The sequence below is a fragment of the Syngnathoides biaculeatus genome, chromosome 8, assembly GCF_019802595.1.
Source record: "Syngnathoides biaculeatus isolate LvHL_M chromosome 8, ASM1980259v1, whole genome shotgun sequence".
Lineage (NCBI taxonomy): Eukaryota > Metazoa > Chordata > Actinopteri > Syngnathiformes > Syngnathidae > Syngnathoides > Syngnathoides biaculeatus.
Genome location: NC_084647.1, coordinates 23,065,213 through 23,092,683, shown reverse-complemented (window position 1 = coordinate 23,092,683; position 27,471 = coordinate 23,065,213). Strand labels below are relative to the sequence as shown.

Below are 27,471 nucleotides of genomic sequence, written 5' to 3'. Positions count from 1 at the left end.
AATTGACAGCCTTGACCTACTAAACTTAAAAACAGCTCAATAGCAGTGCACCTATTGGGTGAAATTCTATAGTCGAGTGAAATTTCTGCAAAGCAAATAAAGGTGTACGGATGTGAGAAATTTCAAGTCAATCAGAATTTTTGAGTGGGGGGCTGAACCTATTAAAATACAAAACTCTCATAACTTACCAAAATACCCTGTGCCAGTGCTTCATTCAATATACTTCGGCAAGTAAAAGGAGACCCCCACCAGCGCTGTTTGCTCGTCAGTGACGGTAGCAAAGTCGTCCCTACTGAAACCGAATGCATCAGTCGCCTGTGGGAGCACTCCAGCGATCTCTTTAATCACAACCTGTTCTGGAAGGCACTCCAAAACGGGTCCTCGGTGTTTGCACTATCACAGCGGAGACACTGAACAGCAGGTGGCCATCATCACAATCTGGCTCACACAAATAATAAACTGTGTGGGTTTTTGACACGCTCCCAGATGACTGGAGACATACTCATACTCCCTTTCTGTAAGCAGAAGAAAGACCAGCTCATCTGCAGGAATCCCTAGAAAACTCTTCACCTACATTTTATGTAACCAAGCACTACTGGGAACGAGAAAGAGGTGCTGGCAATTAGAGGCAGAGTTTATGCTCAGCTGATCAACCACAGACTACATCCCTGAGCACCATTGCAGGAAAGTCCCAGGAGTTCCTAAAAGACCATCACATACGCGCCATTGTGAAAAAATTATTAAGATGTGTTTATGTAGAAAATTCAGACTCTTTCAATGAGGGACTTGACCCATTAATGTCATGGCGGTGCCGGTCCTGTTATGGTTGTGCCGGTACCCAATGTGGGGCACACCTACTACTATCAACAGATGCGTACACCGGTCTCTCATCTATGTAATTGCGTTCCACGTATTCATGGCCACGCGTGCGGTCTGGTTTTTGCCAGATCGTTGATCCCATGTCACGTTCCTGGAACTCCTTGTTTGTGCTCTTGCTATCCCTTGTCCTGGCCAGTTATTGACTTTCCTCTTCCGCCTGCCAAATCTCCTACTGCTGCTTACCAGTATTTGGACTTTGGATTGAACAAAGACTCTTCCCAAACTCCCACTAAGCCTCATGAGACGTGCATTTGGGTTCAGCAGCGAGTTCTGGCCATGAAAATGAAACACAATTGCAAGTTTGGGGCATTTAAACTCAGCCCTCCACCTGGTGAAATTCTACAGTCCAATCATTTTTTGTAAAGCTTATTGAGCTGAACTTATGTGAGAAACTCCAGGTCAGTTTGACTTGTTCAGTGAGCACAAAAACCTTGTAAATTTGCAGCATAATGACATCTACCCGTGGTCCAAATTACTTTTTTGGCATCTTTTTACGAGACATTTCAAGTCAATATAAAAGAGTATTGTATTCAGAATATCTATTAGTGAAACAGGATTTCTATTTGCTTAAGATTAAGTATTTTACTGGGTGTGTATTTGCAGTTTATAGGGACCAGAAGACGTCCTAACAAGTGCGTGAGAAGCCACACATACTGTTGCTCATAGATTCTTTCATCTTGTCGTGTTGCTGAGTATTCGGCACGGCGGTGTTAGCCCCCCTTGGCCTGATTAGGAGGACGAGTCTATCTAATTATCAGGGTGGCGTGAAAATAAGCATCCCCGCCACCTGGCAGAGCCACGCAATGGTGACCAATCCACATCACGGAGGCCTCAACACCCTCAAGCCAATCCACATGCATGACCCAGCCATGCATGCATTGTGAGTGGCAGTCATATGGAAATGAGCGTGAAACACCTTGGAGCCTCGGTGATTCACGCTCATGATTCAGGCTGATGAACGTGTTTGTGTTTTTGTGTGTGTGTGCTCTCTGCTGTCTATTTGTGGACAAATTAATACACTATCGATCCGGCGGCCTTCTCCGGAGGTGATGAAGTCACGAGAGCAGAGCGTTAAATCACCATTGATTGGGAACACGTGAGGCCATTTCACAACTGACTTTACCTAACGCGAACATGTGATGCAACGAGTGACAGTCGATTGCGGGGGGGGGGAGACTTCCGTGCAGCATTCTGTCCTGAAATTGATCTTACAGCACGCATAGGACAAGTCGGAGAGTGGGGAAAAATTAAGATGAAATGTGCGTGAAAAGTGCGTGGTGCATCATTTACGCCTGAGGGTTTTTCAGATCGCGACAACAGAGCTTTCTGTGTGTCACATGCTGCAGTCACGATGTCGATGATTGCCAATGGATTTTGTGGTTAAAAGGGAGTTTTTGTGCACGCGTGTGAGTCAACCAGACTTGTTGCCTGAGAGGCTTGGACTATCAAACGTTTTGAGGGCTGACTAACAGTGCCACCATCTTGTAAAATTCTATTCTACAACTGGCTGAGGCTTTTTGGTAGAGTACTGTACTGTACACTGAGCTAAACTTGTGTGAGAAATTTCCAGTCTGTCAGTGTTGGTAAATGTGAGAATTGGGCTATCAAAGGTTGAAGCCCATGAAACAATTGCTCTATCTGAAAAAAATTTTGTGACCCGAAGGATTTTTTTGTAGAGCTTATTAACGTAGCCACGAGAGTAATTTCAAGTCGATTGTGGACTTGTTCACTGAGAGGCTTGGCCTCGCAAATGTTTGGGACATATCAGTGGTTCTATCTGGCAAATTCTACAGACCAAAAGCCTTTTTACCGAGTGTATTGAGCTGCATTTGTGTGAAAATTCTCAACTCTTTAGGATTTTTGAATGATGGACTTAGGCTACCAAACGTTTGGGCCTGAGAAACACTGCCTTTAAGATAAATCAAATCAAATACAAATAAATAAAATCAAATGACACGAGAAAGTCATATTTGTATACAAGGTGTTTTAATAGGATTTGCGGGCCAATCAATAGAAGTCGTAACAGGTGCACACCACTTCGTGTTTTCATTGCAGAATATGTAATGCAACAGCTTTAACATGGTGGGTAGTTTAGTCACTCCTTAAAGTACCACTGTCATGAAGTGGATAATTTTTAGTATGTTATTCATTAAAAAATGGCAGCCAGTATCTGTTTTTTCAACCCAAAACACGATTTTGATGTATATGGCTTTTTGTAACTCCCGCCATGAAAATCCTCTCGAGGGATTTGTTTTCGACAAGAAGCAGGAAGTGACATTAAGGGCATGAGCGCAGTCAAGTGGACTCGTTTGTTTCTGTTAGTTTTACCTGCAGGAAGGTAACTCTTTGTTCCTTCATCCTAGCCAAAATGCAGGCTCGTTGCATTTCTGGATATTGCTCGAACACTTGGGAGGATGGATTTCCCCTTCATAATTATCCAAGAGACCCAGTTCGTTGTGAAAAATGGATTGCACGGGTACAAAGGACGAGACCTTCGTAGGTTCCAAATGACAGGTAGGTGTGTAAAGAGCTACTAAAAAAAAAATATAATTGGGGGGATGACATAATCCTTTCAGAATGTAACAAAGATCTGCGTCCGTAAGTCAGAGGTGCTAAATGTGTCGATGTGCCCATCGGCGCCGTGTCCGCCGATCACGGCTTCGGCTGAGCTTCCGTGTCTCATAATGGGTGGGCGGATGAGCCGCCGCCGAAGCCCGTCCTCGCGGACGAGCACGGCTTCTGCTGGGCTGGCGCCATGCATACTGTCTGGGAGTCTGTTGTTAGTTAGAAGTGATCCGCATATCATCTAAATATGGCTCGAAACAATAGGGTAATATTCCCCCTGACACTTCACTCGATTGTGAGATGTTCACTTCTTCGAAAAGAGCTTCCGTGTCTGAAGGGGCGTGTTCGTGTCCCACAGTAGGGGCCACAGCGTGCGTGTTTTCAATGGCAAATGTCCGATGTGACGTCACGGGCAGTAGATGCAGCCAATATGGCGACCACTTGGATGTCGAATGACACTTCCGCAACTTTGCGCATGGATGACGCGCTCTTCTCTCATATCTATTTTTTCGTATAGACATCGAAGTGAGTAATGTTATATATGTGTTTTTCATTTCAATATCTAATTTAGAATATTTATAGGGATGACACATGGGCTTTGAACTTGGATATTTCAGCCCACTTGAGAAAGCACTTTGCAGTAAGTTGCTGATGTTTTTGTTGTTTTGCTTGTGCATCACGCAAAGTTAGCTCTCTTTTTTGTGCCATGAGTAACTATGAAACATGCATCTTCTGGCCTATGTTCTGTTCCCTCTAGCTACGTCAAAACACAGACAATCACACAGTATCGATAAGTCTGGTCAGCAAATAATGATTATGTAACACCCTATGGATGTGTTGCTTTTTTCATTCACTTAAAAAAAATGGACTCCCCTGAACATGAGTTTGAATCTGATCTGTTACTTCTGAATGAGGGAATGGTATAATTTTTTAAATGATCTATCTTACTCAAAATTATTTTATTACACAAAAGCCTGACATTTGAACTGAGTTATGTCTAGTTTTTATACCCACTGCAACCTAAAACCAGAAGTTAATCACTTGTCACTCAGTACTTGAGTAATTTTTTTCACTGAGTAGTTTTCTACAGTGAGTCATATTATTATAAATGAACAATTATACTTGAGTACAATATTTAGCTACTGTATCCACCACAGCATGCATCAGATCACCAAGTGAGCTGACTGCTTCCAAACTTAAAGTAGTATTTGGTGCAACAAAAAACAAAATGGGACATTCATTCTTCACTGTGAGAAACACGTTTTCAGACCACAGCACAGGGTGCTCCAAATGCAATTTCTTCATTTTTTTCCCCCCTCCTGCTCGTTTGTTGCATCTGGCACAATGGAGAATCTGCATTCCTTTTATGCCGGAACAGTTTAACTGTGTCACAGGAGAGTTTTAAAGCTTCCGTTGTGCTTTCTTGGTATTATATTTGGCGTTTATTGAGTATCAGAGTCAGTCAGTTGAACCAAACAGAATTTCTAGACGGGGGACATAGACAAAGACAAAGCGGTAACTAAACCGAACGAGACAAGTAAATCATTCCATATCTGCAATAAAGAAACATAAAATATGGATACTGGATGAGACTGTAGCACTACACCCTGTGAATGAAGGACAGGACAAGATAAGACAGGACAAGGACAGGAGAAGAATCATACAACTGAAGTGTAGTGGGACTGACTAAGTGAATTATTGAAGTCTATCGAAGGAGATTATTAGTAAGGGGGAGCACAAGAAATTTGCATATTCATGAGTTATTTGTCGCCATAAGTGAGTAGTCCCACACCTGGTGAAAGAGTCCCAGCGGTGCCTGCCTACAGACACATGCAAGTGCAAGTGAATGGACATCTTTTTACATGCACATGTCCTATAATTGCTGTGCCTGCACCACAGAACCTGAGGACGCCAAACAATCAATTGTGGACAGGATCAGGCCCTGGGGTACACCCGAGAGCAACATGCAAGTTGCGTGCACTTTTTAATCAATTAAATGTGCTCCTCCACGCATACCGAACGTGCTCCCATCAGACATGTTCTAGCACCGACACTGATCTCCATTATTGATGATGGGTTTGGCTTGAGCACCTGCCCCTGAAAATGCATATGCACGTGCCTGTGGACTTTCAAGTTATTTGGACGTGTAGAGTGATGTGTTTGGACTGTCACACTAAGGAAGTCTTGAGCACGATAACATCAATTCCATAGGGCAAAATTCTACAATCCAGATGACATTTCTGTGAAGGATATGAAACTAAACTTCTGTGAGAAATTTCAGGTCATATCTACTGGTTGAAAAAGAGCCTCGGCCCATCAAACATTGGGGGCCTAAAAACAGTACATTTGGCAAAATTCAATGTATTTATTTTTCATTATAATCGACTTGAGAAATGTTTCAAGTCCGAAGGGACACAACAGTCACTTCCTGTGCTCACGCAGTCATCGATTGTCGCTAATTTGCATTTAGTGCATTTGTTTTGAGTCTCACGAGTTTATAAAGTACATCACATGACAGCACGCAGTAGAAAAGAATGTTGTGAGTCAAGAGCTGGTAAGCCTGGGGATCAGCCATTATTTCGAAACTCTAGGTGGGGCAGCAGGTCTTGTGAGGTTTGCTTGCGCTGTACCTTTAAAACGCGGCATGCGGACGCTTTGAGTGACGTCAGACGCACGCCTGCGTGGGCAGGAAGACACACGCCGCGTCAAACGCTAACTCGTAGTATCGAACACGTCACCGGAAGTTGTAATGTTAGAGTCAACGGTAAAAGGTGACTAGGTAGGTTTTAGTTACGTCGCTTTTATTTTGAAAGGTCCTAACGGGAAGTAGTTGCCGTGTCGCATTCAAACAACTGAGTGGGAAACGGGCGCCGTATGCCTACTTGAACGAGTGCTGAAGACGAGAGAGGGGAGCTCGGACGGGAACCGACCGCCAAATGACATGTCTCAACACAAGCGCTAAGTGCGGCTCGGGAATAACCGCGTCGATCCCAGACCCCGCACACCCCGAACGGCGCTAGTTTAGACGGCCACGCCCCGCAAGCCAGCGACCCGAGAGCCACCCCCCGCCCCACTCCCCGAATTCAACTGCTGGCGGCGAACAAGCGAGGCTGCTCTCTCGGGGAACCATGAGGGAGTACAAAGTGGTGGTCCTCGGCTCCGGGGGCGTCGGCAAATCCGCGCTGACCGTGCAGTTCGTGACGGGCTCCTTCATCGAGAAGTACGACCCCACGATAGAGGATTTCTACCGGAAGGAAATCGAGGTGGACTCCTCGCCGTCCGTGCTGGAGATCCTGGATACGGCCGGCACCGAGCAGTTCGCGTCCATGCGAGACTTGTACATCAAAAACGGCCAGGGCTTCATCCTGGTCTACAGCCTGGTCAACCAGCAGAGCTTCCAGGACATCAAGCCCATGCGAGATCAGATCATTCGGGTGAAACGGTGCGATAGGGTGCCCATGATCCTGGTTGGCAACAAAGTGGACCTTGAAGGGGAACGGGAGGTGTCGTCAGGTGAGGGCAAGGCGCTGGCGGACGACTGGAACTGTCCCTTCATGGAGACCTCGGCTAAGAACAAGACCTCGGTGGACGAGCTGTTCGCCGAGATAGTCCGCCAGATGAACTATGCGTCCACACCGAATGGCGACGACCAGTGTTGTTCGGCTTGTGTCATCTTGTAAGGGAAACTTCGGCTCCTCGATCGCCGTTTTTGTTTTATGTTTTTTTGCAATGGTAAGTCGAGTTGGGTACTACACCTTTACAGTTCTTTTAAACTCACGTCGTTGCGTCACTCTGGCTGATTTGTCGTCGAAGCTTTTCATTTCTAGCCACGTCGTTTTAAAACGACTTTTCAAATGAATACAAACTTTGTTTTTAAGTGTGGGGCGGGGGCCTAGGCAAAAACCACTACATTCTTGGTGGGGTTCCGTTTACACATGCAGACCCAACCAAGGGGTTGTAATCACTCGTGGTAACCTGACAATTATGCTATTTTCAACAATTTCGTTTTCTTGAATATGGATGTTAAAAATATCTCTCACTATAACTGTCTTTTGGGCCTTATATATACGTGTCCTCCATTGTGTTATGATACTCATTGTTAACAAAAGCGCTATGGCGATCAAACTTTACAAATTTGAGCTATCTTGCTGGATAGAATATCGTTTTCCCTAGTCACGTGGCCACTTGTTGCTAGGCAGAGTTCAAAAGAGGCTCAGTTATAACTGCCCTGTTGAAAAATAAACAAAACACACCATCCCACACTGAATTGAAAACTCGGGAAATTTCTCATAAAAACACCAATTAAATATGACTATACACACGAATATTGCTGTTGACTGCAAATGTTAAATACATATTTGGAAAAAGCGGCTCTTTAATTCAAGTTTTTCATTCCCACTGCAGCAGGATAATCTGAATTTGTACGCAAATTGGAATAAGTTGTCATATACCATTCATTTTTGGGGCCTTGAAATGTTTTTCAGTGTGACATAGCTAATTAAGGCAGTGGTCAAGTCAGTTGGAATAACTATTGGTATGAAATACACATCAAAGCAAAAATGACAAAACAAACGACAATGCATATGGCTGTAACTCAGCATTGTGTGCAATGACAACATGTTCTTACATTGCAAAGCAAACTCGTACATTGTGCACCATTAATGACCTCTGATCATAAATTGAGGAACCCCTATTCTCTGCACTTCCTTAAATGTTATAAGATACGTCGTATGTTTGGCTTTTTTCTTTGAAACCTGTTTCAATGAATTTGAGGATTTTTATAAGTATAATTTCCCTTTGTATATCCCAAACTGGTGGCACGGTGGGTCAGCTGGTAAAGCGTTGGCCTCACAGTTCTGAGGACCCGGTTTCGATCCCGGCCCCGCCTGTGTGGAGTTTGCATGTTCTCCCCGTGCCTGCGTGGGTTTTCTTCTGGCACTCCGGTTTCCTCCCACATCCCAAAAACGTGCAACATTAATTGGACACTCTAAATTGCCCATAGGTGTGATTGTGAGTGCGGCTGTTTGTCTCGATGTGCCCTGCGATTGGCTGGCAACCAGTTCAGGGCGTACCCGGTCTCCTGCCCGTTGACAGCTGGGATAGGCTCCAGCACTCCCGCGACCCTCGTGAGGATAACCGGCAAAGAAAATGGATGGATGGACATTCCAATCTGGGCAGTACGACTGGTTAACACGTCTTGCCTCACAGATCTGAGGACCTGGGTTCAAATCTTGGTTTGCCTGTGTGGATTTTGCATGTTGTCCGTTTTCTCCCGGTTCTCTGGTTTCCTCCCACATCCCTAAAACAAGCATGATAAGTTCATAAAGGAGTCTAAATTTCCCATAGGCGTGAATGTGAGTGCGATGTATTTTTTTGTTTTTATTTACATGTGCCCTGTGATTTGGCTGGCAACGATTTCACGGACTACGCATAGGCTTCAAATTACCCATGACACATATAAGGATAAGCGCTTCAGAAAATGGATGGACGATTCTTCTAAACTTTCTGTTTCAGTACTGACCAAAGCTCTTAGCTAATGTCAGGTTGCCCTCCTTTAGACGACAAAGTACTGGAGAAATAATGAAGTCCACACTATTGCCTAAATTCTTACAATTAATTTAATCAATAATATTTTTCGTCGTTGACTTGTGCAATGCAGGGGATCCTTGATTTGACTTTCCCGACATATGCAGATTTGAGGTTTCAAATAACGTACAGTGACCCAGGTTAATGAACAGTATAAGAATATGTCGTCATGCTGCACTACCACTTACAATTTTTCATCTGAATGCTTCTTACTTATGGCATGTGTTTTTTTTTAATACAAATATTTCATGGAGTTCTGATTTTACGACTGCCTCAGCACAAGTTTGACTACAGTTACTTACAATGACAGACTACTATGTGGTTCAAATTGGGGTTGCGTCAACAATGTAGGACCAGCATCCAAAGTCAGTCATACAACAAGGACCTCATACATGTAATCCAATGTGTCATAGACCAAGTATACAAATCAAGGTTTATAGACAAGATTATAGATCTTTATAGACGGACTTTTACGAGTCCACTGCTTTGTTCAGTGGGATACTGCCAGCGCAACCTCCTCCTGATATCCTTACGTCTTGGTCCAGTTCGTCATGAACCGCTGACCTTGTAGTCCTGAAACCTGGTCCTTCTGGACTGAGTCACCTCTTTGTGTGTGGTTTTTTTTTTCACCCTGATATGATTGAGGAAGTGTTTTGCTCATTTGCAGAACTGGAGAGACGAGTTGGTCCTCGTAACTCGATTAGCTTAAAAAAAACTGTTAGCAGTTGGTTCTCTTAACATAAGACAACAACATGGGCTTGTTTCTCAGAGAGTCTGCCAGATTTCCGACACTGGCCCGCAACCCAGGACTGGTTTGTGGTTCTGGCTTGATTGCTGACCATTGTTTTTGTTGTTTGTGGCAGTGTGTTGCAGCAAGTGTGTCTTCTTGGCATCACAGCCTTGCCTCAAAGGAAAAATGAAGAGGAATGCTGCAGGGGAACAAGAGGAGGAAAAGGAGGGAAGCAACTGAGGTGGAGGGGAGGGCTCCATCCACTCTTCAGGAATTCTGCAGCGTCAGAGAATCTTTGTGGCATGCTCCGTGGCCACAGTTGAGGTCTGAACCCACCGGTTTAAGGGCACCCGGGTACTCGAATTCCTCTTTCATGGAAATGACACGGAGAACATTCAAAGGATATTTGGGAAGAGAGACTGTGAAAGTATATTTTGTTAATAATCGCACTCAATCCTGGACGGGTACAAACCTAGAGGTTCTTATTATGATTTTTTTTTTTGTTCCAAAGTCTAACAAGTTGGTGGTGGAATAGAGCAACAATTTCTTCTTTTTTTTGCCGGGGTGGCAAGGAGATCATAGCAAACTTGACGTGAGGCCCGCCCGGGCCTTGTGTCCAGTGCCTTTTTTATCCTCCCTCCCCAACACAGGTCAACTGTTCACGTTTAGTGCCAACACACTTCACAGGTGTTCTTTTCAAGGAATTGGTGCTTTTATTTGCCCCCTGTAAGTTCACAGCGTTTAGTGCTATGAGCAGTCTTGAAACGCACAGGTACTGGAAACATTACGACAATGGCACCGAACCACTTCCAGACCTCTTCAATCAATGTTTTATTTTGTTGGACAAGTGATAATGATGATTATGTACATGGTGTTGACAAATCTAATCCTGATTGTAAGTCGAATTTCAGACCAGCCTTTTAACTGTGGGCGGTCTGTTTTTAAAAAAAAGAACTTTTAATACAGATGGCATTTTTTAAAAACAAAAATCATCAGGCTTTGTTCTCTTTTGTTCACTTCTTTAAGCGTCATGTCTAAAAGTGACGGTCAACCTTCAATGTGTGCAAATTTTCAAACAATAGAAATGAGCAGGTTGCAATTATTGCAATTAAACATTTTATTAGCCTTACTGGCTACATGTTTTAAGTAGTATTCATAACTGTCTTACAAGTTTAAAAAGTTCAGTAGACCAGTTTCTGAAGGTCACGACATTTCCAGGATATGAGCGCCTCTTAATTACTAATATACTGGTTAGTGTATGAGTGAACATCTTACTTCCGGTTTTTCATTTGATCACTTTATATTTACAGTATGGCCTGTGTGTGGTATAAAAATAATTTGTTATCATGACTATGGTATCATAGCTATGACGCGCTCCTACTTGCGTACCAATTCGAACGATGTCATAAACTGAGGTTGGCTTGATATTGACATAGAAAAAAAATCTTGTACCTTTATTTAAAAAGTGATGATCTGCACAATCAACTTCTCGCTTTACAGTTTGAAATAGTCCTTATGGGAAAGGATAAAAATCATACTAAAAAATATAGGGTGGCTAGCTAAACATGCTAGGTTAATTCTTTCTGATCTGTACAGTTCTCATGAGGCTTGCTGAGATGTCGTCCGATTGTGCCTATCTTCTTGAACATATGTTGCTACAAAGTTAAAAAAAAAAAACTAAAACTAATCCTTTAATGCTCACTAAAATGAGATCTTTTGTGCTATGCTGATGTCATCCCTAGTTGATTTAAAAAAATCGACTTCAACACAATGATATAAGCTCTCATGACATGGTTCGAACTCCAAAATTTAGTATAGATTTTTTTTTTTTTTTTTTTTTTCCCTCCCCAAAAAATTTTGGTCATTTTCCAAATTGTACAACTTCAGAAGTCTTTGAACTTAGGTGGAGTTGCTCCGCTTTCAAGTTTAGCCAATGCAGGCAGGCGAATGTGCTAATCCTTAATCACATCACTGATTTGACCTCAGTTCAAATACTTCCTCCCCCAACATAATGAACGATGGGGATGTGTGATATTTGTGCAACAAAACAGGAAATAAGGCGACATCTCACTCTCAAACTTTCCACTGCATGAAAAGAGAAGTTTCCGATTAATTGGCACATTATGTCTCCTGCTTTTGCTTTGCAGTACCTCACTGTCTAACATGAAATCAGAGTGTGTTTTTAGGCCAATTAGGATTATCAAAATTATTTCTACACACGGGCAGTACGTTGATTGACTGATAAGATCATCTGCCTCCTGAGGTCCCGGGTTGCAATCCAGTTTACCTTTGTGGAGTTGGCAGGTTCTCCCTGTACATGCATGGGTTTTCTCTGCTTTTTCTCTGACATTTGGAAAACATGCATTGTAGGTTAATTGAAAACTAAATTATCCATTGATGTGAATGTGAGTGCCAATGTTGATTTATATGTGGCCTGTGATTGGCTTGAGACCAATTCAGGGTGGAATCTGGCTTTTATCTAATGTTAGCCAAGAGAGGTGCGAGCAGACCCCCAACCCTAGTGAGAATAAGTGGTTCACATAATTAATGGATGGATTTCTGTTTGCTAAATGCTAGACAAATGAGAAATTTTTGTTTTTTTATGTTGTTGTTGATTTGTTTATTGACAACATCAGTTAATTAGAGACACCTATGGATGGGTTTGAAGAATCACCTGTAACAAACTACTTAGTTATGTAATATGTCGAAAATAGGTAAGACATGAAGAGACGTGGACTTGCCAAAATCTGGTTCATTCTCGGGTGCAATTTCCAGATTCCTGAATTTGGCACGTTCATCTGTTCAAACAATTTTACATAATTATAAACGCCATGGAAATTTGTAGCCATCCTGCCGCTCAGGAAGATGGGTTCATTCTCTCAGAAATTGAAGTGTTTTGGTCTGTAATATCTATCACGCCATGCCAAAGACTTTGTGAAGATGATTGTGGAAGAATGTGTCATTATCCACAGTGAAATGACTACTGTACTGAAATAGCCCAAAAGTCCACTTTGCCAGGAAGAAACCATGACTCTAAAAAAAAAAAAAGAAAGACAGATTATCAGTATAAAATGTACAGATGGACAAAGACCTTAATTTTTTTTAGACGCCCTATGGTTGACAAAACTAAAGGCCATAATGAGCATCAATATGTTCAGAAGAAGAAGAGGGAAACTTGGGAGCCTTAGAACACCACCCCAACTTTGAAATACCGCGGTGGCAGCAACAATTTGTTGTGTTGTTTTATTGAAGGAGGGACTGGTACACTTCACAAGATGGCATCCTGAGAACAGAACATGACGCAGAAATATTTCGAGCCAGGAAGATAAAGCTTGGCTGCAAATGGACAATGACCCGAAGCACACTGGGATACTCATTACAAAGGGGTCTAAGAACAAAAGATATATAAAAAAAAAGATTGAAATTAAACGGCAGGCCTGAAAAGGCATGTGCAAGACTTGGCTCCATTGTACCAGTTCCATCAGGAGAAATGGGCCGAAATTCCTGCCAATTATTGTGAGAGGTTTGGGGAAGAATGTACAAAACCTTTGACTCATCACTCAGTGTATAGGCTATAATACCAAATGCAAATGAAATGTATGTGAAATTTTGACCCTGAAGAAAGTAATGCAAAATTGCCATCTCATTTTTCTGGCAAAATAGAAACAAGTTTGGCAATCCTCATTGACCTAAAACAGGACAAATTCAGTCGGATTTCATGGCAGACAGAAAAAAAAGCATATTTGTCTTGTGATGTATTTTATGTGAACGTCTGGTTTCAACTTTATGTATACCTTTTCATTGAGCATGTGGGTTGGAGGGTCGTGTTCCACCCATGAGGCTCTAGAGTGAGCATCTTGCGACCGTGGAGCTTATCACTGCTTCCATCAAGTGGGCACACCATCAATACTTTATATGACAATACGCCACATGTAAAATATCGTCGAACCTTGTAAGTTGAATGTTGTGCAATTTGGGGTGGGAGGAATATTCCTTCAAAGCTGCTCAAAACTTCCATTTGGCATGTTGCAATGCTACAAAAGCAGGAGCAACTTCAGCACTTCAGTCACACACCAGACGTTTTTTTCCACTTCTCGTCAAAACTTATGTAGACTGTTGTGTTGTTTTCCATTTACAGTGGTTAACTTCTGTCAACACTTGATTTTGTGCGACTGTGTTAAAAGTCCCGACATACATCAGACTTGAATTGTTTTCATGTTTTACACCACGTCATTAATTACGACTACCGAGCAATGATCAAAGGGTTAACCCTGGATGTGTTTCACACCGCTTTTCCTTGGGCTTTTTTTGGGACACTTATTTAGAAAGTTAATGATGTGCAATTTGTTGGCATATTTCGCCAAATCTCATGCCACACTGGAGTAACCTTTTCGGTAGGTTTTTGTTTTAACTGATATCTAACATTATTTTTTTTTTTCTACACTTGTTTGACAGTTAATAGCAACACTTTGATGATATCGTGTAAGATGTTCTACTGCATAGGATTAACTACAATATTTTTCCATATGTTTGGCTTTTGAAGTCATAATATCCATCGTTAACTTGTTTTTACACTTGTACGACAGTTAAAATGACAATCAAAAGGTCATCCATGCAGTTAACTTTAGGTTTTTACAAGGGCAACATTTAATCCCGGAGCAATGTCGCTAGTTCAGTTGTTGCAACACGCAAACAGAGTCTTTGAAATGTGTTTTTTTACAGTATAGCTTCTGTTACAGTTAAAAATCAACTCAAAGTTTTAATGCTAAATAGTATGGAAGCTTGACAAATGTATAAAATAAGTTCTTAGTGTGTTACGTGGATGGGTTCATTTTCGAGTCTGTTGCAGTTAAGGCGAGCTTTGTGTTTGCGTGGCCTCAATTATCCACGCGTGGTTGAAATTGAACTGTGCCTTGAACTGTTGCTCAATAAGAGCATTTATAGCAGTTATAAGCCCGATAGAGTGCGCGTAAGCACCCCCTCCCCCTCTATCTTTTATTGTATTTATCTCCTATTTCAATCACCGGCTGTGGCGTAAGCATCTGATAGTGGAAGAATTTGCCCTTTGGTGGAAAGAGATGACGTGGCAAGCTCTTCTTTATTTTCATCTCTGCTTGAGGGTTTCACTTCCTGCTTTTAAAACTTATATGTTCAGGACTCTGGTATCACAAGTAAGGATGTTTTTCTTTTTATCCATCCATTATCTGAGCTGCTTATCCTCACAAGGGTCACGGGAGTGCTGGAGCCCATCCCAGCTAATTTAGGGCAAGAGGCGGGTTGACCCTGAACTGGTTGCCAGCCAATCGCAGAGCACCTAAGAGCAATTTGGAGTCTCCCCATAATGCATGTTTTGCGGATGTGGGGGGAAACCGGAGTGCCTGGAGAAAACCCACGCAAGCACAGGGAGAACATGCAAACTCCACAAAGGCAGGGCCGGGGTTTGAACCCCGGTCCTCAAAACTGTGAGGCACACGCTCTAATCGGTTCCTTTTTTTTTTCTTTTAAAAAAAAAAAAAAAAAGGTCATGAGAGGTGGTCACACGATGTGGTTGGCATGCTTAAGGAGGTCTGGGATGCACTATGGCTGGCTGCTGGGGGTGGTGGTGGGACGGATATGGCGTCCTGACCTCGCTGCGCCAATGGTGGTCACTTCAAGAGCGTTGGCCAGTTTGACCAAATACTGTCAGCTTTCCATTAAAACTGCTTATTGATCTCCTGATGATAAATTTGAGTTTTCTGCTGGAGTCTGAGCCACAATGGGTGGGTGGAGTGCTTTCTTTTTTTTCTTCTTTTCACATTTTTTTTTTGAAACACCAGATTTAATCACTATATAGACTCCTAGCTGAATTATAGGGTGTTGGTGCTGGTCCCCGAGCGTCAGTGCTATTTCTGAGGCTCTGTTGTGTACAAGCTTGTGGTTTTCCTTTCTCCCTTCGCTGTAGCACTCTTGCATTCCTCCTAACTGTATTAGCCTCCTTTTATCAAGTTACTCAAAGCCGATAATAAGGCCAAAAAATGCCTGTGCAGCAGCTGCGTTAAATCTTAAGTGACAGTATGAGTTGATTTTAGCGTGCGCATCATGGACAGCAATGTTTGGAATCAAGCACTGCAATGTGAACAAGGATATCCAACTAACCATAAAAAAGTGAAGTATACATATACCAATTTTTAACGTTTACCCATATTTTTTTAATGGAAAACACTACATACAATGAGCATTATATGTATTTTGAAGTAATCATGTATTATTAACTAGATGTAATAACTTTTACACCTCAACAGGTTATTTTTTCAATAGTTAAGCCTCAGAACATTGAAATGTGTGTACTTGGGAGGTGCGTCTCTTCATATTAAGACTTAAAAGTAATAGTTAAATTTCAAAACAATTAACTCGCATGCCCGTGTTCAGGAAGTGTGTCTCTTCACATCATAGAACCGACTTTACATTTTACATTACATAAAAGTCCGTCATCCTAACTACAGGTCGCGTTTTAAGGCACACTAGAAGGTTTTTAATCTACTTCAATGGAAATGGTTACGCACTTATAACGTGTGTGTTTATTTTATTATTAATGGTTTATTGATGCCTTGGCGTTGCTATAGTGAGCAGCCAGGACAGAGACGTGGGCATCGATTTCCTATGTCACAATATGTACAAAACAAAAAAGCATACCTATTTTGACCTCTGTTTTATTTTGTATTTTTTTTACTTTGGAGCCATCGTTTTCCACACAATTGAAGTTAATCCTTTCATTGCTAACTGAGTCGAAGTCTCGGGAGGTTTTCTAAGGCCTCAGGAGATTTGTCGACATCCTGTGTGGTTTACTGAGGTTGTGTGAAGTCATGCAGAATCATAAATTTTTGTGACTTAATAATTAATGTAATACATTTTCAATAATCATTTTCATCAAGCTCCTAATTGTTCAACTTCTGAGGCAAGTTCCAGGGGAGGCCATCGGCATGTCTTTTCTCCAGAGGTAATGATTATTGCCAACCTTCACGCCACGCGCATCTCCATAGTAAATAGTGGAATGAGCACTTTTTTGTCTTGTTCTCACCAATGAAGAATTTGTAAAATTACATTACAGTAACATTTTCCCTCAAACGGTAGTGTGCTTGCTGATAGATTTGCAGAATATCTTGTGTATCTTTGCCCCAGAGAGAGATCGCTTTTTCATCAAATCTACAGCGCTTCTTCCCAGAAAGAAGCCACGACTGTCTCGTTCAGCCTGACAAAAGCGGGTCTGTGTGGGTCGACCGTTTCTCCATTTTACCCACAACACAGGGAGCGGCCTTCTCCCCATGCGGCTCACTGTGCTGAAGATGGGAATACCCCCGAATTCCAACCATTCCCAACATTCCGTACACTGTAATGTCTGGACATGTCCGTAACTTGTGGCTGTGAAGCAAGGGGAGGGGAGGCAGTGTTGTGGGTCCGATTCACTGATTTAGCATTAGCTGTGGTATTTATGCTTTGGACTAGATTCATGACCTCACCTAATATCTCTGATAGTGTCCTGTTGTTGTGTGTTATCCTGCATAGAATCGCAGAGGTTGTGCAAGACTAAAGCAACGGAGCGATTGTGTCGCAAGATGGGCCCAGACGCTTACACAGCCAAATGTACTTGTGACCATTTTGAGCTCATCACAGAGCACCAAAAAAAGAAAGTAGACCAAAGGATCACGCCAGACAGGATCAGTTACTTATGAGATCCTTGTTCAGACTAGTAGCTTTTGTTTTGTGACATTGCCACTACGGTTTTGGCTGGATGCTGTGAAAGTATCATACAATAACTAAGTGTAGGGTACTTTCAAACACCTACTTAGCGCTCTCTGGTTAAAAAAAAAAAAACAAAAAAAAAACACACATATTGGGATGTAAACTTGAACGTGAGAATTACTATAGAAAGTGACACTCGTTCCACTATCAGATGTGTTAAACCAAAGATATCTCTATTAAGTCAACTGTGTCATAGGCTTAAATTACCATATGGCTTTTTGAATGTGGTACTAATTTTTCAAATGCACGTTTACTTCATCCTCCTTGCTCACAATGCATCATGCAATACAAACAGGATCCGGCTACAAACATGATTTGTGTAAAAACGAATGTTTATTTCCAAATGGAACCATACCGTGACCACCTTTTTTCTGAAGGATCAGTTGGCTTAGTCCACACCGCAGCTTGTTTGCTGTGTTCACACTTGTCCAATTGAAAAACCTGGGTTAAAACAAACTAAAGGCACCACTGTCTTGGGTACTAAGGTCTAAGATCTGCCTTCAGACTGACTGAGAGAGTTCCTGAGGGTTGGGTGTGGTTTCACTCTCCGCCACGGGACGCATGGTTTGGAAGACTTCCTGCTCATTTATCTAGTAGTGTCGGGCCCGAGGCCTGCCATGAAACGTACGTACACAACCACTTTCGTGTACAGGCGCATTGAGAGAAAGGGAAGATGAGCTTCCAGCCGAGCCTGCTATTTTTGTGATTGCAAAGGATTCTGGGTGGAAACCGCACAAGGGCTAATGTTCTAAGATGATTTCTTGGAGTTTCACTTTTGGAATATAATAACAGATGCAAAACCATAATGTCTGGCTCCAGCATCGTGACCGGGAGCATTCTGGGACCAGACGACAGCAGAATAGTAGCCTCATGTCGAAGTCTTTAGTGACCCATCTAATTTAACTTTGTTTTCATCACACAAAGATGACTTGCTTGATGATGTGTACGTACATGTAGTTATACACACGCCTGACTTTGGTGCGGAGAGTGTGTGTTCGAGTCCCGCTCAGTGATGGTGCTGATATGTGCCCTGCCCTGGCGACCAGTTCAGGGTGTAGTCCGCCTTTTGCACGAAGTTAGTTGGGATAGGCTCCGCCACTCCCATGACCCTTGTGGGAATAAGTGGTTTGGACAATGGGTGGGTGGATGAGTCCTGGGTGTACCCTATCTCTCACCTAATGTCAGACAGCATCGGCTCCAGCTCCACTACCACACTCTAAGGAGGGCAAGTTTTACCAAATATGTATGGACGGAAGGGAAAGTATCCAATTAAAAAAATGTGTGTCTCACCCAAAGTCAGATGGCATGCCGTAGGTATCAGCACACTCGTGACCCGAGTGAGGATGAGCGGTCTAGACAATGGATGGATTGATGAATGTGTAGGCTTTTGTTAGGTGGAACAAAACATCGTACTGTCTGTTGATCGGTCAACAGACAGTTGCTGTGTTGTTATCATGGGATTTAACAGTGGAAAGTAAATAAAATAAAAATAAACATATTTATGCCATCACTTCGCATGTCCACTTATGAAAAGAGAAGCCCGATCAGGATTTGAATCGTAACTGTGACCAACTGAACGGAATTAGACGAACATAAAATTTTTTTGTACTGTCCTCATTCATTTGTGGGTAATTGGAGCCTATCCTAAATATATACTTTTATTTTAGTCAGACAAGATGAGATATTTTAGGCAAGTGACCGGGTAGATCTTGAATTAGTCTCCAGTCAATCAAAGGGGACATAGGGGAAAAACAAAAAACTACTGTATTCACATTCACACCTCCTGTACCTACAATTTATTCTTCAGTTTACAACTGAAGATGAATGTTTTTGGAATGTGGGAGGAAGGTAGATTATCTGGAGAAATCCCACGCTAGCACAGGCGCAAACATGCAATATCTACACATAGATGGAACTCCTCATTGTGAGGCTAAAAATGCCAACAGCTTTTGCATTGTGCTGCCCTGAACTGGACCATTTTGTGGAAATGTGGCTATCGTCAGGTGGGTCATTTTCATGTGGAAACAAGTGTCAATCTTAAAAAAAAAAATCACTATTTACAAGATAAATGCCCTTTGGCATTAGCCTTTGTATGATACATACTCGGCTCAGCACAGCTTGACTCTTTTCATTAGCAGCAGTATAGCGCTCATGGCACATAAATCATCTGATAACTTACTTTTTCGTTACCGTGCTTGAGCTGTGGATGCAGCAGTAACAAATGCCATAGTCTCCACTTCGCTGCCCTTTACCCTCAATGTCCTTCTGTCACTTTACCTGACAAGTAAATCCCCTCTACAGCCTCCTCTGTTGTTATTAATCAAATGTATCTCGGGCTGAATGATACATTTATTGCTGTGTGGTTTTTGGAGTTTCCCAAAGTAATAAAAATGTGAGAACTGTAAACCTAAATTGAGAGAGTTACAGCTTGAGCTGGTACTTTGCAGTGGAAAAATTGACACTGAGTAGTATTTTTGTTAGAAAGTCACAAATTGTATCATGGTAAATTGAATGTGAGTGGTTATCAGTTTCTAGCTCCTGTGATTATCGAGCAACTCATCCATAATATTGGCTGGCTTTCGTCTGAAGTTATCTGGGATAGACTCAATTTCCCTGCCAGACTGAGCAGGATAAATAGATGACTTGTGATGCCTGAGTTTGAGTCCCGAACAGCATTATACAGGCCACCCAAGAAGAAGGGCAAACAGATGACAAGAGAAGACATTTAGTCTTTTGTCTTCTTGACATGTAGCTGTTTATGACACAAAGTGAGTAAATAGCCGTTTGTCTTGTTTCCATTCTGCTCAAAAGTGGGAAGTGGCTGTCAACCGATAAGCAGACTGCAGCGTCTCTTATTTGGGGACTAAAAGCGGACCTTTTGGCAGTGTCTGCATTATAGGACATCCGGGAATGGGGCATTCTGCTCCTCAATAAACATACAAACAGTTTACCGTCGGGGAGGCAGTGTGGTACACCCAGAGCTGGTTGCCAGCCAATCGCAGCCCACAGAGACAAACAACCATTTGCACTCACAATCACACCAAAGGGCAATTTAGAGTCTCCTCATAATGCAGGTTTTATGGATGTGGGAGGAAACCGGAGTGCCCATAGAAAACCCACGCAGGCACAGGGAGAACATGCAAGCTCCACAGAGAGGGGGGCTGGGGTTTGAATCCTGATCCCCAGAACTGTGAGGCTTACGCTGTAACCAGTTGTCTTCCACGTCACTTGCAGTCGTTGTGAAACTGTTCTTCCTTTGCATCTGTATGACTGCCCCCAGCGGCCAAGTTGCAGGAGAAGAAGTAGCATAAATTGTGATTCTTCATTCTTTTATTAAATTATATAATTACGGTATGTAACTCCAGTCAAAGTGACAGTTTATTTCCTAAGAAAAAAAAAAAAATCTAAATTTGGATTCAGTCTTCCTGCTTCCCCACCCCCATCATCATCAACACAGTTCATGTCTGGTTATTGGAGACTTTGTGGGATTTTCCTCCAGGGCCTGATGCCGGGTCATGTGAGCGCCCCCCACCACCACACCGTCGCTCCCCTGCTGTCACCACAGCAATCTCACCCCGCATTCTGACTAACATGCCGTGACATCCCTGACCTTCCAACCCGCCTCCTACGTGTTGTCCTCCTCTTTCCATCATCTTCAATTGACCCCCTCCTCCCCCTTCTCCTCCGCATTCCTCCGCCTGTCATATTGTTGCTGAGGTGTGTTTGCTTATCTCCCCGAGCTCTTCTTCCTTTACCATCCCTCCCCCAGTCAGGAGTTGTGATTCATCAAACTTTGTTCCTCGCTCACATTTATGCAACATCTCTTTCGTAACCTGAGCAAAGCAGACAGGCCTGAGAGAACCTGTTGGTGGAAGCAAAAAACAAAGCTCAAGCTTTCATGTGTAGCTAGAGGAGCAATACTATATGTATAGTATAGCTCATATTCACTCAATTTGCATTTGGTAACCATCACTTGTGGAAACCTGAAGAAGATGTGATATTTATATAACTTCCCCAACAATGTAAAACATCAGCCACACTGTTTTCAGGCAAGGTCCGCACTTTTACAGCAGGACCATTAACATAACATTGACCTTAAAGGTAAAAAAAATTAAATTAAATTTAGAATTGAAGTATTTTATTTGCGCTTGTTTTTTGTTTTTTTTTTTAATATATATGTATATATAATTGGCAGAGGGTGTGCTGATACTTGTGTAGATTGTGTTGATAGTTTTCCAAACAGAAGCCTTGGTAGGAAATAACAATCCATGTGGCAAAGCTGACTCATTGGCATTGATCATTGAAACACACAAGATCCACCCACACTGTCGAAGTGCCTGCACACATAGATGGAAGTAACTTTTCCTGTATCCTCTTCAACCGCACAGTATTCCCACACAATAGCAACTCATTTAAAGCCGTGCGGGGTAGTTTATGTTTTAAAATAGATGTACATGTACGGTACTTTTGAGTGTACAGTACTTTGTTGTTCAGAGAAGAGCCATTTATGACATGATCATTATCTTGATGCGTTATCTTTGGAAGTGCCCCAGTGTTGACCGTTTCTCGGAATTTTCGGAGCGGCAAAGCCTGGAGGAAATTGCTCATATCCTGTGTGGAGCAATGGAAGAGGAAGTCTCCTGTGACACTGGGAATCTGCGGCCTTGTGACCCACATTAGCGCTGCTGGGTTGAATTGCAGTTTCGGGTGTACCGGCACATTTTTTTTCATATCGCAGCTGCTGTCCCAAGCATGTTGTTTACTTGCCTTCAAAGCATGCCGTGTGCATTTCAGGTCCAGTGAACCTGTAAAATACTCCTGAGAATTAATTTTACACTTTCTCTGGACAAAAGTAACGGGATGATCCTCTCAATCAACATTTGGAAACTATATATATATATACACGCAAACACACACACAAGCGCAAAAAAAGGACAAAGTATTTCGTTCGCCACCGATTTTGCAAGTTTTCCCGCTTAAAAAGATGAGAGCGGCCTGTTATTTTCATCATAGGTTGAGGTTATATTTTTGAAGTGGCCTAACCGGGCTTCAGTATTTTTTTTTTTTTTTCACTATTACTTAAAGGCTGTTAAGACGTAAACTTGGTAGAAAACAAAAATCGTTTTAAAAGCCTAATGAACAAGGTGCCTTTAAATATTTAAATATAGATTTGTCAAAACACTAAAAAATTTGCTTATTGCTATAATTACTTATTTATTTATTATTACTTATTATTTTGTGTTTAAAAAAATCACTCCTATTGTACGTTTTCAGAAAGGGTAAAACATAACTTGTTCGCTTTACAAAGATTTTTTTTTTAAAGGAACAAATTAATACTTTAAAAATTAATACAAATATCCTTTAAAGTTTTTTTATTGTAAAGGATTAATTGAAATGAAAAGAACAATTTTTATAGGTACAATGTTTATTCTTTTAGTTATTTATAATTGCTTTTTTTCTGTTTTTAGAATTGGTAGAAATGTGGTTGGTTTGTTGCAGTCATGGCCTACTGTGCTAATACTTTTGTCCATTTGGAGCTCTCCCAATACTTATAGTTTACTAATGTAAATGTATTCATTATGTCTTTTTCAGCCATGCACTCAGTGAGCACATTCTCGGCGTGAACGACTTAATTGTGAGTTCGTGTCCACAGAAACAACCCAGCATAATTGCCGCACGCGCCATGTTGATGTACTATCGTGTCATGTGACAACCGGGGTGCTGACAGGAAGTAAGGGAGGGTCCACAGTTCCCGTGCCCAGATGTGACGGCGACTGTTCACACTCTTTTCGCTCACTCACTTCACTTTTTCACTTTTCTTTGCTGGTTTGAAGTGACGTCAATAACAATTTGCTACTTGTACCTTCTCTTACATTTTACATAATATGCTGAACAATATTTCAACAACACTCTGGTTGTTCTATGACTAATTTATTTTTCAATTGACTGCCATAGATGCAAAATCCTGAAAATAATCGTGTAAAATAATCTCTGTCCCCATAACAGTAGTCAAAGTTTATTACTGTAGATTTACATTTTTTTTTTTTTTGCTCATCGAATTCATAATATTGCAACTTTATTCCCATTTAAACAAACAAACTTGATTAGTCTTGTAAATGTATTTTTTTTTCTCCTCCACATTGGACGATATTGTCACAATATTTAAACTTTATTTTCACATCACTTTCTTTTTCCAAAAGTCAAACTGCTCCAAAAAACATGCTTAAACAAAATACCTGTGCTGTGTGCTTTTGAAGTTGTGTGGACTTGGCGGGTCACATGACATGTAGACCCTTCAACAAATACACTTACCAGTACACCGACACGTCGACTGGAGTACGACACAAGAAGCTTAGTCACAAGTCGTCATCAGTTTCCGGCCTCGTCATGTCATGTTGGGGGTAGTTGAATGCCTCCTGGCCATATGGACTTTGAGGGGTTTTGGTGGACCCCCCCCCCCCCCCCTTCCACCTCATGAAAGTACCTGCTGTTTACTGGGCATCTTTTGTCAAAGTTCCTGTCAGGAGTGACTTCTTATTTCTGTTCTCCATTTTGCTGACTGTCTTCTTCTTTTTGCATTTCTTGGTTGTGCACATTTGCGTGTGTATGTGTTTGCTTGTGTGTGTGGCTTTGAGGAAGTCTACACTTTGGACCATATGGTGTCTGCTGGGCAAAGATAAATCCCCAGAGGGGACACACACACACATACTCACACTCGCCACATAATGAGCCCACCTAAATTATCATGTTTGCACCTTCACGTCTGCGCTTAGGTAACCGCGACTTACAACCTTGGAGCTAACACATCAGTCTGTCTTCTTCTTCCTCCTACTACGTGTCTGCTTACCTGCCTGTGCTTGTCTACATACTCTGTGTACAGTATATAACTGTACACACACGTACGTATGGCCTCTCAAACATCTTGTCTGAGTTATTGCATTTTTTCCTCAGTAATGAAAAGAGCCAAAATGTTGAATCCCCAAAAAAGTATCTCAATTCATGAATTACCCCCACAAAATTATTAATGTATGTATATTTAAAATCAATAAAGATGATCTATCCATTTTCCGTAGTGTTTACCCTCACGAGGGTTGCAGGTTTGCAGGGCCATCTGACACTGGGCGAGAGACGGGGTAAAAAAAAAAAAAGAAAGAAAGAAAAAAAAGAGAGTCCCTGCAGTACTACAGATAGTAGTAGCTGTAGTATCTGTTTGGTTGTCACTTCACAGCACAGTACTGCAACATTGCAATTATTATTTTTTTTGTGGATGATTTGTAAATGCCACAATGACTTTTTTGGGGGGGTGACCACCATAAATGATAGCGTCGATGTTTTTCATCATGCCATAGAAATATTAAAGAGCATATTTCTAGTGCATCCTTTTTAAAAACAATTAACATTCAATTCTAATGAACCTTGAATGTTGGCATTGTAATGTAGAACAATAAATACCGAGATATAAAATATAAATACATCACACTCAGGCTCTGTTTGTAACAATTACACTTAAATATATAATTATTAGTCAATTCCAAAAGTATCTTAAAGTAAAAAATGTCAAAGAATTAAAAAAAAAACATGTATGTACTCCATAGTATTTGGTCTTTGCTACTAGTTTTAGATCAGATGCCATACATTTTAATATCACTGTATAATTTCTGCTATTTGCATTATTTCTGCTGCCTCTTAGCTTTTGAAAAAGATTTTTACCTAAGAACAAGATTGAATCGTCTTAAATAAAGGATACATAAAATGTAAAATAAGGCGGCACAGTGGCGCAGCTGTGGAGCGTTGGCCTAACAGTTCAGGACCGGGGATGGTGGTTGGGGGTAACTATTGTGGGGTGGGGGTGGAGGTCACTCATACTTCTTGTGGCGGCTCAGCAACTCGGTACACCAGTTAACTAACATGCACATGATTTGGTGTTCATTGACCAGAGTAGCATTACCTTGCTCATTATCCCACATCCTGTCCTTCCCTTTTCTGTCTTCTATCTTATTCTCTTGGTTAGTGATTGCAGGTTCTCGACAAGTGTCGAGTGCAGAAATGGCAACAGAGGCGCAGCAGGTTGCAAAATCGCTGACACCACCCAAAGAATTGCTTCACAGTGCATGTCTAACCTGCAAAGACTTGTAGCAAGCCGCATCAGACTGAAACTTAAAAAAAAAAAAGGGACGGTCACTGGATTCAAAGGGCAACAAACTTCCTCCTTTTACTTCTCTGAGTACTGAATACTGAGGTAGACAATGAAATATGGCCAATTTGTAATAAATAGCGGGTCTAATGAGTGGGGAAGAAAAGATTGTTCACCCTTGGGGGCACAAATCTTGCTCCTCCCGCCGCATCTTCTACCAAAATCTGGCATGCTAACCCGGACATGAGCATAGCTGGTCGAGAGACAAGAAAAGGTTAGCTGAAGCCGCACCGGATGCTTGTTCGGCAATTAAAGTAACAAAATGGCAAAAGAAGAAAAAGGAAATGTGTTCAAAAAGGCAGCTGAACTTCAGACGTGGTCTGCTCGACCCATCACCATGACGACGGCACACTTAAAACAACCGCTTAATTGGTGCCTGGTGCGCAGTTATCTGGTCCCTTTGTGGCTATTATGTCACACTACCTCCATCATTATCTGAAAACATAGTTTATCTCTTCTTTGGCATGTTTAGGAAGGCATCCGCCACTGAAGACTTTTTTTTAAAAAGAAGTAAAAACTACCATTGCTGTTTTAAACTACCAAGCTTCTCAATAGAGTCATGGGTATGCTGGAGCCTATCCCGGCTATCTTTGGGCGGGGGTCCGGCTACACTGGTTGCCAGCCAATCTCAGCACACTCATAAACAAAAAAAACAAACATTTGCACTCACAAGCAATTTAGCGTGTTCAATCAACTTACCATGCATGTTTTGGGGATGCGACAATCTGGGACAATTGGGTCAATTGTGCAAATTGTGCAGATACATCTGAAGTACATGAGTGGCCAGTATCGGTCAAAAAGATAAGCGTTGCACAATTTTACATTTATTTTTATAAAAGACAGAATTTTGTGGAAGGCACAAGAATTAGCACATGTTTAGCACATCTACCTCACAGTTCTGAGGACTTGGGTTCAAATCCAGCCTCACCTGTGTGGAGTTTGCATGTTTTCCCTGTGCCTTGCCAGGCTTTGTCCAGGTACTCCAGTTTCCTCCCACATCCCAAAAACATGCATGGTAGGTTAATTGAAGACTCAAATTTGCCCATAGGTGTGAAGGGTTGTTTATGGATGGAAGGCAAAATTTTGTGCAAGTATGCTTAATATTGTGGCAAGCGAATGCATCCTCACAAGAACATCACCCAGCACATCCTCCTAGCTGCAACACTTCGCTCTCGGTTCGGCCGCCCACACTTGGTTCCAGAAATAAGGAAATATTCCGAGTCAAGCATGACGGACAAATTGAAGGAGTCGCGCACCTTGACAAGGCGGTAAACTGCTATTTGACAGCCACCGTTTAATCGCATCATGTTGCCTGAGAACACGTGAGACCGCTCTTTCTAACGGCATTTTCATTCAGTAAGAATGAGCATTTAGATCCCTTTTTAGGTGCATGGACCAGCATCACTATCACAAATTGTGCCTTCCCGAACATATCAATACTGCACTATTTTAATGGCCACTGTCAGCGGATATACTACAGCTACAATATTTAATTTATTACGAGTACACAAATGTAGCTAATTCAGAAGGAACTACAACTATGATAATCAACATTGTTAAATATAATATTTAAATGTAACACCTGTTTTCCCTCATTTTTCACGATCTGAATTCAAATACTCTATCAAAGACTTTTTCCAATGGACACTAAAAGCCTAATTCTTTTAAATTGGTTAAAGACATTCTCCTTCCATGAGATCATTTATCCAAATCACATGTGTGGCATATCAACATGCTC

General features: G+C 41.8%; 1 protein-coding gene across 1 annotated transcript; it reads left to right on the top strand.

Moving 5' to 3' along the window:
• The first annotated feature begins 6,276 nt into the window (after positions 1-6,276).
• On the top strand, positions 6,277-10,783 carry LOC133505029 (ras-related protein Rap-2b). The gene is made up of 2 exons (XM_061827879.1): positions 6,277-7,176; positions 9,894-10,783. Exon 1 carries the CDS (start codon positions 6,573-6,575, stop codon positions 7,122-7,124), a length of 552 nt encoding a protein of 183 aa, XP_061683863.1. The 5' UTR covers positions 6,277-6,572; the 3' UTR covers positions 7,125-7,176; positions 9,894-10,783.
• The last annotated feature ends 16,688 nt before the right edge of the window (positions 10,784-27,471 follow it).

What these genes read in the sequence shown, in the direction of transcription:
- LOC133505029 (XM_061827879.1), top strand. Translation starts at nt 6,573, where the DNA reads ATGAGGGAGTACAAAGTGGTGGTCCTCGGCTCCGGGGGCGTCGGCAAA.